The sequence below is a fragment of the Raphanus sativus genome, chromosome 8, assembly GCF_000801105.2.
Source record: "Raphanus sativus cultivar WK10039 chromosome 8, ASM80110v3, whole genome shotgun sequence".
Lineage (NCBI taxonomy): Eukaryota > Viridiplantae > Streptophyta > Magnoliopsida > Brassicales > Brassicaceae > Raphanus > Raphanus sativus.
The window spans coordinates 9,938,355-9,948,436 of NC_079518.1; the positions used below are offsets into that span (position 1 = coordinate 9,938,355).

General features: G+C 32.0%; 3 protein-coding genes across 3 annotated transcripts; 1 reads left to right on the forward strand and 2 right to left on the reverse strand.

The window, feature by feature from the left end:
- The first annotated feature begins 3,814 nt into the window (after positions 1-3,814).
- Positions 3,815-5,757, forward strand: LOC108820974 (indole glucosinolate O-methyltransferase 4-like). The gene is made up of 4 exons (XM_018594020.2): positions 3,815-4,343; positions 4,632-4,942; positions 5,039-5,103; positions 5,192-5,757. The coding sequence occupies exons 1-4, from the start codon at positions 3,874-3,876 to the stop codon at positions 5,489-5,491; spliced, it is 1,146 nt and encodes a 381-aa protein (XP_018449522.1). The 5' UTR covers positions 3,815-3,873; the 3' UTR covers positions 5,492-5,757.
- An 8-nt stretch (positions 5,758-5,765) lies between these two features.
- On the reverse strand, positions 5,766-7,741 carry LOC108820975 (putative F-box/kelch-repeat protein At5g24040). Its single transcript, XM_018594021.2, has 3 exons — positions 7,488-7,741; positions 6,474-6,954; positions 5,766-6,376 (listed from the first exon to the last, which is right to left on the reverse strand). Exons 1-3 carry the CDS (start codon positions 7,739-7,741, stop codon positions 6,005-6,007), a joined length of 1,107 nt encoding a protein of 368 aa, XP_018449523.1. The 3' UTR covers positions 5,766-6,004.
- A 546-nt stretch (positions 7,742-8,287) lies between these two features.
- LOC108819924 (putative F-box/kelch-repeat protein At5g24040) lies at positions 8,288-9,685 on the reverse strand. The gene is made up of 3 exons (XM_018592932.2): positions 9,324-9,685; positions 8,772-9,249; positions 8,288-8,668 (listed from the first exon to the last, which is right to left on the reverse strand). The coding sequence occupies exons 1-3, from the start codon at positions 9,578-9,580 to the stop codon at positions 8,288-8,290; spliced, it is 1,116 nt and encodes a 371-aa protein (XP_018448434.1). The 5' UTR covers positions 9,581-9,685.
- Between the last annotated feature and the right edge of the window lie 397 nt (positions 9,686-10,082).

Genomic DNA, 10,082 nt, shown 5'->3' on the forward strand with positions numbered 1-10,082 from the left:
GATCTGAGTTTGCAACCTGAGGTTCTGATACCAATTCAAATTTTCATGATCTCTAGAAACAAAGAATTTATAAGAACAACTTTTTATTAGCTTTAGAAACTACTCAAAACTAAAACTCTCAATGTTTCTCTTAGATCTCTACACTCTTATATCTTATGATTTACTCTCTTAAATCTTATGGAACAATTTTCCATAGGACCTCTACTTATATGAAAGACCTCTATTTCCTATTTCTATACTTCTTTTTTTTTTACGTTTATCCTTAATATATTAAAACATCTAATAATATGTTAAGTTTCGTAAGGTTTTGATCAAACAAAGAATTGATATGACTTTGGTGGTGTGCACACAAGAAAAAGGGGAAAAAGAAAAAAGACCTTAGTTTGGTGGTATCTGTACTGTACCTTTTAATTTGCAACTTATGTGGATGTCTCTATCGTTAGATATTGCGCGTGGGCCATCCAGTTCGTTGCCATAACTATAATGGATGCTGAAATGTTCCGAACCATGTGATTAGCTAGACTCTCCAGTCTCCAAAGACTCCAAGTTGTGCCGAACGATGAAATTAGCTACACTCCAGGTTGTATAGTTTATGTTATGGTTCACGTTGTATTTCTCGTCAATTAAACACGAATTACTTATTTTATTTCTTTATCATATTACTTCATAAGATATTGGGAAATACTTTTTGATATTAGTTATACACAGGCCCGTGCCTGTCATAAGGCCTATACACAGGCCCGTGCCTGTCATAAGGCCAGTAAAGCTAAAGTTTTAGGCCACAAAATTTCTAACAAGTTTTTAGGCCACCTTTTTTTAAACTGATTATATAATTAGACTAGGTGTTTTCCTGCACCATGTGCAGTAAAAGAATTTTAAAATATTTTTAATAGATAAATATAAATTATATTTAATTTTTTATTAATATTATAAATTTTCTTTATTCTTATCAATATTTTAATATAAATTTGATTTAACTGAACATTAAAACTAAGATAAAAAACAATTTTGTTTATTTTGAATTATATTTAAGAACGTGCATGTATATATTTAAAATTATAATCTTATGTAGATTTTCTATATATTTATTTTAATTAAATATATTAATAAATATGTGAAATTGCATAATTGTCAAAAATTAAAATTAAACAATATTTATAAAATCTGTAGATATATATAAGAAACTAATGATTTTACGATTTAATTTGATTTTTATGATTTAGTTTTTATAATTTTATAAAAATATGTATATATTTATGAAATATTTTTGATTTAATGATATTTCGAAATTTAAAATACCATAATTGAATATATTTATTTTAATGATGATTTATGAGTTATTATCATATTTTAAAAAATCCAAAATATAAATCGATAATAAATGTAATATATGAGTTATTACCATATTTTAAAAAGTTTACAAAAAATATAAATTAAACATTAAATATAATTGTCCATGTCGTATTAATCTATAAGACATGTCAACAATTTTAGTAGTCATGTCACAATTATTAATCTAGGTGTTTTCCTACACCATTTGTAGTGATGAATTTTTAAAAATTTATATTTTTATTTTAAATGTAATTTATTAATATTATATATTTATTATTTTGGCCAATCTTATTATATAAAGCTTGGTTCTTCAAAGTTACTAATTAACATGATCGCGACACGTGTCATTAAAATTTTTAAGATTGCGACATGTGTTAATCTATATTATAATTAAAAATATATATTAAGATAATAACAAAAAAAAATTTTGTTAAAAAGTAATTGTAAGTATATCTAATAGTAATTTTCCATTTTAAAATCCTAAACAAAACATAGTTGCAAATAATTATTTGATAGTAATTTTCCTTTTAATATTTGTAAAGAGGTTAAAATTCATAATGATATCAAATATATATACTAAGTAAAATATATAATAATATAGGGTGATAACCCCTCGCAATATTTGTTCAACGGTAAATAATATCACAATTACTCACTTAGCATTATTTTATACAAACTTTTTTATGAAACAAATATCACTTTGAAGGTTAAAAGTGTTAGTGAAAAAACTTCAAGGTTTAAAGTGCTAGTAAGTGACACTTTAAGGTTAAGTCTGTACGTTTCCACGAATTTTCGCGTAAATCGTAAACCGCAGGAAAATCTCGCTTTGTACAAACGACGGATACGGTGATCATCAGGGAAGCAGGAATGAGACGACAACTCACATCCTGTCCCTCTAACTTCCATAGACAGAAGTTCTGAAAGGGTAATTGTAAAAATATTAATAAATGTCACTTATATCAACACTTGTCACAACAAATGAAACATAATAAATGTGGATATGTTATAATATATTTTAATTAAAAAAAGTAAGAATGATGATGAGTGACATTTTTAACTATAATTATTTTGGCCAATAATTAATATAAATATCACTAATTAAGCATAAAATTAAGAGAAAATATTTTTTATTCTAAATTATATTTAAGAATATATATGTATATATATAAAGTTAAAATTTTAGATAAAAATTTATTTATTTCATTTGGTTAAATGTATTAAATCAACTTGTACGAAATTACTAAAAATCATATAAAATTGTATAGTTATCAAAAATTAAAACTAAATAATATTTATATAATTTGTAGATATCTAAAAGAAACTAATGATATTACGATTTAGTTTTTTTTTTAATTCAAAAAATTTAGAAAATTTTAGGTAATAAAGATTTTATAATTATATAAGTAAAATTATATAATATTTCGAAATTCAAAATGTCAGATTTGAATATATTTATTTTAGCAATGATTTATGAGTTATTACCATATTCTACAAAGTTTACCAAAAATATAAATCAATATTAAATGTAATATATGAGTTATTGCCATATTTTAAAAAGATTTCCAAAAATATATATCATTATTAAATGTACTTGTCCATGTCATATTTAACCATATGACATGTCATCAATCTTAATAGCCACGTCACAATTTTTTTTGTGAAAACGATTGTAGAGAAGACACGTGGCAAAATCACTTCTCAAATATAGTCTAGGGGATTTTTTAGGCCACATTTTTTTAAATGGTTAAAAAATATTATATATTTTTCTTTTTGTAAAAAGACCTAAAAGACATTATATTGACTTCTTGTTGTAGGTAGATTCTTGAATCTTCCATATTATGGTTTTTGTTGGACTTTGTAATGTTTAGATTTATTTATTTTCACATGTATTATTTTTTATTCTTGTGTTAGTTAAGATAAACAAGTAATAATTATTCAAACAAACTACTATTTTTTCATTTTTTAACATTCTAAATATTGTAGATGAAATATCTACTAATAATCTATTGTCATCTAAATTTTTATATACACCAAACTAAAGTAATATATATATACACACACATATATTCCGAAGAAAATATTGTATATATAAAGATATATTTTACAACTAAATATAACTAATAGCATATAAATGTGCTTTAGGCCACCAAATTTATCGGGATGGCACTGGTTATACAAGCAAATTTTGGACATTTTTTATTCTTTTGCATAAAAGAATAGTCATAAGCAGGGGCAAAGCTAGATTTTTTTAAGTTGGTCCAAAATAACAGATAAAAATAGTGTAAGGAGAATTGGACTCGGGTTCTTAAGAAACTGTGGGTGCAACACATACAAAATTAGCCACCTACATCTTAGATGATAATGTAAATCTGCATGAAAATATTAGGCAAAAACAATGGGTCATCGGTCACCAAACCAAATGTCGGTACACTTAGTTTGAGACCCCTATAAAATGGCACTAAGTGAAAATGAACCCACTCACTCATTTCATCTCTACCTTATCTATCTTGTTGATTTACCAACCAGAATTAAATAACAACAATGACAAACCATCCTCAAGATCCCTTAACCAGTTACCTCAATCCTGGTCTAACCAAACAAGAAGAACAAGTTGACCAAGAAATGATGAGCTTGCAAGCGTTGAAGATCACAAACACATTGGCTTTCCCAATGGTCTTCAATGCTGTTTTAGAGCTAGGCGTCCTTGACACCATTGCTTCCTTCGGTCAAGGTGCGTGGCTGTCATCTTCAGAAATAGCGTTTGGTCTACCAACCAAGCCCACCAACCCCGAGGCGCCAATGTTGCTAGACCGGATGTTACGGTTACTCGTCAGCCACTCGGTCTTGAAGTGCCGTATAGTTGAAACCGGAGAAAAAGATATAACCGGAAAGATAAACATGGTATATGCAGCCGAACCGGTTTGCACGTTTTTCTTAAATCATGGTCCTGAGTCGGGTACTTTCAAGTCCCTATTCATGTTGTTCCAAAGCCAAGTCTTTTTCAACACTTGGTACGTACTTCATCATTTGAGAATATGGGAGTAAGTAGTGAAAATATGCCAACTATGTAGTTAGGCGGGTTCTGAAATCTTGGGGGATATATTTAGTTTAATAAAAACTTAAATAAAAGAAATTAAACAATTTTGAGAGCTTAATATTTATAAAAATTATTACCTTTTTAAATTCTATAGGTCAAATGTTTCATTTGCCTATATAGTGAATTCTCAATCATATTAAACTTGTTAATAACCTTGTAATTAAACCAAACTGGGATAAATTGCTCATTATTTTCACTACAGGACACATCTGAAAGATCTGATACAAGAAGGGAAAGATACGTTCAATTCTGCTCATGGCATGAGACTTTTTGAATACATCGGATTGGATGAACAATTCGCTTGTATGTTTAACCGTGCAATGTCAGAATCTGCTACCATGTTCATGAAGAAGATTTTAGAAACTTACAAAGGATTCAAAGATATTAACACTTTGGTGGATATTGGAGGAGGACTTGGCACCACACTGAATCTTATCACTTCGAAGTATCCTCAAATCAAGGGTATCAATTTCGACTTAGACATGGTTTTAGCTCAAGCTCCTCTTTATCCAGGTACTACACTAGTTGATAAATCTGATAAGTTAACACTTTTGAAATGCCTGTAGGATATTTTTTATTTTGTTTAATTTTACGAAAAACTGGCTGTAGGTGTGGAGCATGTATCTGGAGATATGTTTATAGAAGTTCCAAAAGGAGATGCTATCTTTATGAAAGTAAGTATATATATTTGCTTTTGAGTGGAGAAAACTTACATCTTTAACAAACATATTATCTGATGGTTACTTAAAACGTTGATTGCAGTGTATATTACATGACTGGGCAGATGGAGATTGTGTGAAGATTCTGAAAAACTGTTGGAAGAGTCTTCCTGAAAAGGGAAAAGTAATAATAGTAGACATTGTTACACCAATAGAACCAAAACGTGATGACCCTTTCTCTAACATTGTTTTCAGCATGGATATGTTGATGCTAACACAATGTTCAGGTGGTAAAGAGAGGTCTTTCTCTCAGTTCGAAGCTTTAGCCTCTGCATCAGGTTTTCTACGCTGTGAAATAATTTCTCTTGCTTATACATTATCTGTTATCGAATTTCACAAATAGATTCGAAGTCTTACAAAGATAAGCAACAATGGTTCTAAGTGTGGAAATTATAAACTAAAAGCAAGTCTTCCATGGTTTTTTACTTGTTTGAATAAAGGTTTAATGTATTGGTCTTTGTTTCTGATTCAAGATTGTTGTATTAAGTGTGTGTTTTTCTTTCAAGAGTGTGTTCATGGTTTTCTGATTCAAGATTGTTGTATTAAGTGTGTGTTTTTCTTTCAAGAGTGTGTGTTTCACACGAATAAAGAATAATTAATTTGTGAGTATATATCAATCCAATGCGAAATTGCCGATACATGATAGATATTAAGAAACCAAATCCAAATACTTATACAATGAGAAATGTAGTTCGCATACATTTTTGTTTTGGAACAAAAATACATAACTTTTAAAGTGAAAAAAATACATAACTTTGTTTCGAAGCAAACAATTGTTTTGGGGGCCGGTTGAAAGGTGATGATGACACAAGCAAGCATTTTCGTTTTTTTCAAATTATGTTTTGTGATGAATCGATTATACATTGGAAATTATCCATGAGGGAGATGGGAAAAGCTGAGAATACTCAGGGACATCTCCAAGAAGTATAAAGCCTTGCTCACCAAATTCAAACACTTGATGTCCATAGTATCCAAGCACTCCTTTGAAGATTATAGAGTTTGGTTTGAAACCAGGGATCTGATCAGGCAAGCAAGACAATGAGAAATGGTCGTCCAAGAACAAGACTCGACCACCAACATCTTCCATTTGAATCCAATCGTTTCTCTCCTCATTTAACTCTGATACTTCGAACCATCCTTTTTCCGCTAGAAGATGTGGTCTCCGATACTCTTCTAAGTTACGAGTGCACATCTCTACTAGTAGGAGTTTGTCCTCAGCCTTGACAAACTGTTGAACATATACAATATATATATATGCATACGTCCAAACGTTAGAAATTCGATTAAAGATCACAAGACTTTAGAGAAGTTATGTTCCCCCTTACCCAACGTTTCCTTGTCTTATTGCAAGGCCTTGACCGACGAAATGAACTCAACTCTAGAGTTGGCTTGACCACTTTCGTGACTCCAGCAGTATCAATGACATAAAATTGTCCGTTAAACGACGCAATCCCATCTGGAAAAGGACCAGATGTTGTCTCGATCTCGGTCCAACGATCCTCAAATGACCTATACATGCCAAGACCTTGGAAAGACAGCCTTCCCAAAGCCATGAACTCCTTGTTCTCTCCATCTAATCGCATAAATCCGATAGGTTGTTCACATTTAGAACTACCAGGACCATCAAATAGGTCGCACCAATAGGTGTAACAAGCGACATGTTCTTGCACTAGCTCAATGACTTGAGAGTTGAGCAAGTCAATGGACAGGCTTGGATACGAAACTCCCCGTTGAGAGGAGGTTCTTCTATTGAGCAAAGATTGCAGAGACAGTTCTCCATTCTCCTCTTCTTGTAGCTTAAACAGCCTACATGGAACAAATTTTCATCTAAGATTTTATATTTTTCTCAAGTTAGGGCAAGACTAAATATCCATATTGTGAAGAATATTCCATATCGGAAATATAATGGGACTTTGATTAATTGGTTTAAGATAGAAGGCCATATAGGAATTAACATGATATCAGATCGAACACACGATATGTTCGGACGAACCAAAATCGATCCGACCAATCGAAGAAGGTTTGATAGATTTAAACCAAAATCGGTCCGACAAGAAACTAGTCTGGCCGCGATCTAACACAAGTAATCATGTTACAAGTCAAAACTTTTTTTGTACATATTAATATATTATTATGTCTAGACAAGAAACTATTTTAGACTTATGATGGATACTCAACATCAAAAAATGATGGACAATCCACTCATTGTCACAAGTCAAAATATAGAAGGATGTGAAATTTCTAGCACATTCGTTAAAATTCAAGAATCAGTTCAAAAAAGGGAAAATAATGACCAACATATATGTAGATCAAAACTATTGTAGGAGAATTTTAATTACCAGAATCGGGGAGGATCGTGAGAAAGAGATGTGACAAGATAAACACGGCTCCTCAGGATATGGCAATCATCTCCGCAACCACCAGCATCTGGGGGAAGAGGACATCTAAGTGATGGAATTGGTCGGAATGTTTGAATATTACATGATCTCCACCATGAACATACGGATCTAAAATGGATCAGATCAAAAGGGTTGTCAATTCGCAGAGAGATCATGTGGATGATCTCCGGTGGTAACTCCGACCAGCCTGACATTTCCTTCGTTTACTTGGTTATAGTCATGCAATTAAATCCGAGAATATAAAGACCTATACTATTTTAACTTGTTTGACTTTCCCTATTTGTTTTCTTGGAGTTCAAGAAATGTGTTGACTTTCTTCCTTGCCATCTAGTCCATGCTGTATATAAAGTGGTAAAATAATTAGCAAGCGGGACTCCATTATTCTCCTTCCAGATATAATACAATCTCACATATCATATTAAGTATCATTGTTATCTCATTTCTGTCATTTTGACCAACTAAAGTTTGCAACATTTTTGTTGTTGTTGTCACGTTTATATTCACTTGTACTTTGAAGTTCACTTATATGCTGATCTAAACTTTTTTTTTTTTGAAAAAATGCTGATCTAAACTTCCTCATTTTGTATCTGTGAACAACTCATCTCATTACGTAATGATACAAATTTTATGGTCTAGTTTTAACATAAACAAATCAAAGTAAATTAAAATTGGCAGCCAAAAGTCTAAGAAATGCAAAATAATTACTTTAAAAAAAAAGATATTCATGTTTGTATATGAGATCATTCGTTGGAGATTATCCAACCAGGGGGAGTTCGAAACAGCTCAACATACTCGGGTATATCTATTAAAGATCTAACGCCATGCTCACTGAATTCAAACACAAGAATTCTTTCATGTATTTGTAAGTTGTCAGATGGTCTCCATATGTCCAAGAAGACTATAGAGTTGGCTCTAAACCCCGGGATCTCTGTAGCTAAGCACGAGAAGGAGCAATAGTAGTCCAAAAACAACACGTGACCGTCCACATCTTCAACTTGATCCCAATCGTTTCTCTTTTCATCTAGTTTTGAGATTTCAAACCATATCTTGTCCTCGTGTAAATCGTATCCTCTTTCTCTGCCCATCTCCACAAGAAGGAGTTTGTCTGGTAACTTTATAAGCTGTTGATGACAGATAGAACAAACGAAAACATAAACATAATTTTAGAAACATGATCTTCGTAACTTTGTCTTATAAACAAAAAAAAAAGTTAAGTCTCCGTACCCAACGTCTCCTTATCTTATCGCATGGCCTTGACCGCTGAAACGTGTTCACTTCAAGTGTTGTTGCTTCTACCACTATTGTTCTCCCGATGCGATCAATGGCATAGAACTTACCTTTATATGAAGCTATTCCTTGGGGATATGGATCAATTTTTATCTCAAGCTCAGTCCAACACTCGTAGACTGACCTATACATGGCGAGACCCTCAAATGAGAGCTTCCCAAGAATAGTAAACTTGTTGTTATTTCCGTCTAAACCCATAGAGCCGATAGGTTCTACACAGTCCATGATGAAATCGATTCCTTCAATCCATTCACTGAAACAGGCCAGGTGTTCATGCGCTAGCACGAAGATTTGACAGTTGAGCAAGTTAAGTGAAAGCTTTGGATACAAGCATTTGTACTCAGAATAGTTTCTTCTTAAGAACAAACTATATAGAACAATTTCTCCATTCTCCTTCTCTTGTAGCCTAAACAACCTGTCAAGAACATAATAAAGTATTATCAAGATTCAAGAAATCAATTAAAAATTTTCTTTATTTATTCTTCTCACCAGTATTTGGGTCTAGGGATGCTATTAGGAGACTTGAGGAGGTAAACACGGCTGTTCAAGATATGGCAATCATCACCACAACCGCCTGAATCGAGGGGAAGAGGGCATTTAAGCGGTGTCACGGGTCGGAATTTGAGGATACTAAAGGATCGCCAAGAGGAACAAACTGACCGAAAGTGGATCAGACTAAAAGGATTGTCGATTTGCAAGGAGATCGAATTGATAATATCCGGTGGCAACTCCGACCATCCCGACATTTTCTTCTTTTCGTTGTTGTTGTTCTTCTTTTCTTGACTTGAAAACAGTAACGCATTGAGATCCAAGAATATAAAGATTCATACTCTTTTACTTATTTGACTTTGTCTGTTTGTTTTCTTGGGGTTGAGGATATACGTTGACTTTCTTGCTTGCCGTGCAGTCCAAGCTGTATATAAGGTCAAATAATTCACAAGTCGGACACATTATTCTCCTTCCAAATCAAATAAAAATATCACATATCGTACATATTGTGGTATCAATATTTTTATATGGACAACTATTATCGTCAGATTGTATTTGAAGTGGACTCTTTTGGAGGATATCCTTTCTGTGCGGAAAAAAAAAATTTTGGATGATGTTTAAAAACTCGGAAAAGACTATTCTGTTGTCTATATTTTGGAAAAAGATCCCGACATAACTTTACTTTTTGGTGAGAGTGGCTTATCAGTGGTTTCTTTTGTAGCTGTATCTGGCAGATTACTTTTCTGATGCCTTAGCTTT

Coding starts and splice junctions, on each gene's coding strand:
- LOC108820975 (XM_018594021.2), bottom strand. CDS start 7,741: ATGTCAGGCTGGTCGGAGTTACCACCGGAGATCATCCACATGATCTCT. Junction 6,955..7,487: donor CACGATCCTCCCCGATTCTG/GTAATTAAAATT, acceptor TGTTCCATGTAG/GCTGTTTAAGCTACAAGAAG. Junction 6,377..6,473: donor ATAAGACAAGGAAACGTTGG/GTAAGGGGGAAC, acceptor TATGTTCAACAG/TTTGTCAAGGCTGAGGACAA.
- LOC108820974 (XM_018594020.2), top strand. CDS start 3,874: ATGACAAACCATCCTCAAGATCCCTTAACCAGTTACCTCAATCCTGGT. Junction 4,943..5,038: donor TCAAGCTCCTCTTTATCCAG/GTACTACACTAG, acceptor AACTGGCTGTAG/GTGTGGAGCATGTATCTGGA. Junction 5,104..5,191: donor GAGATGCTATCTTTATGAAA/GTAAGTATATAT, acceptor CGTTGATTGCAG/TGTATATTACATGACTGGGC.
- LOC108819924 (XM_018592932.2), bottom strand. CDS start 9,580: ATGTCGGGATGGTCGGAGTTGCCACCGGATATTATCAATTCGATCTCC. Junction 9,250..9,323: donor ATCCCTAGACCCAAATACTG/GTGAGAAGAATA, acceptor TGTTCTTGACAG/GTTGTTTAGGCTACAAGAGA. Junction 8,669..8,771: donor ATAAGATAAGGAGACGTTGG/GTACGGAGACTT, acceptor TGTCATCAACAG/CTTATAAAGTTACCAGACAA.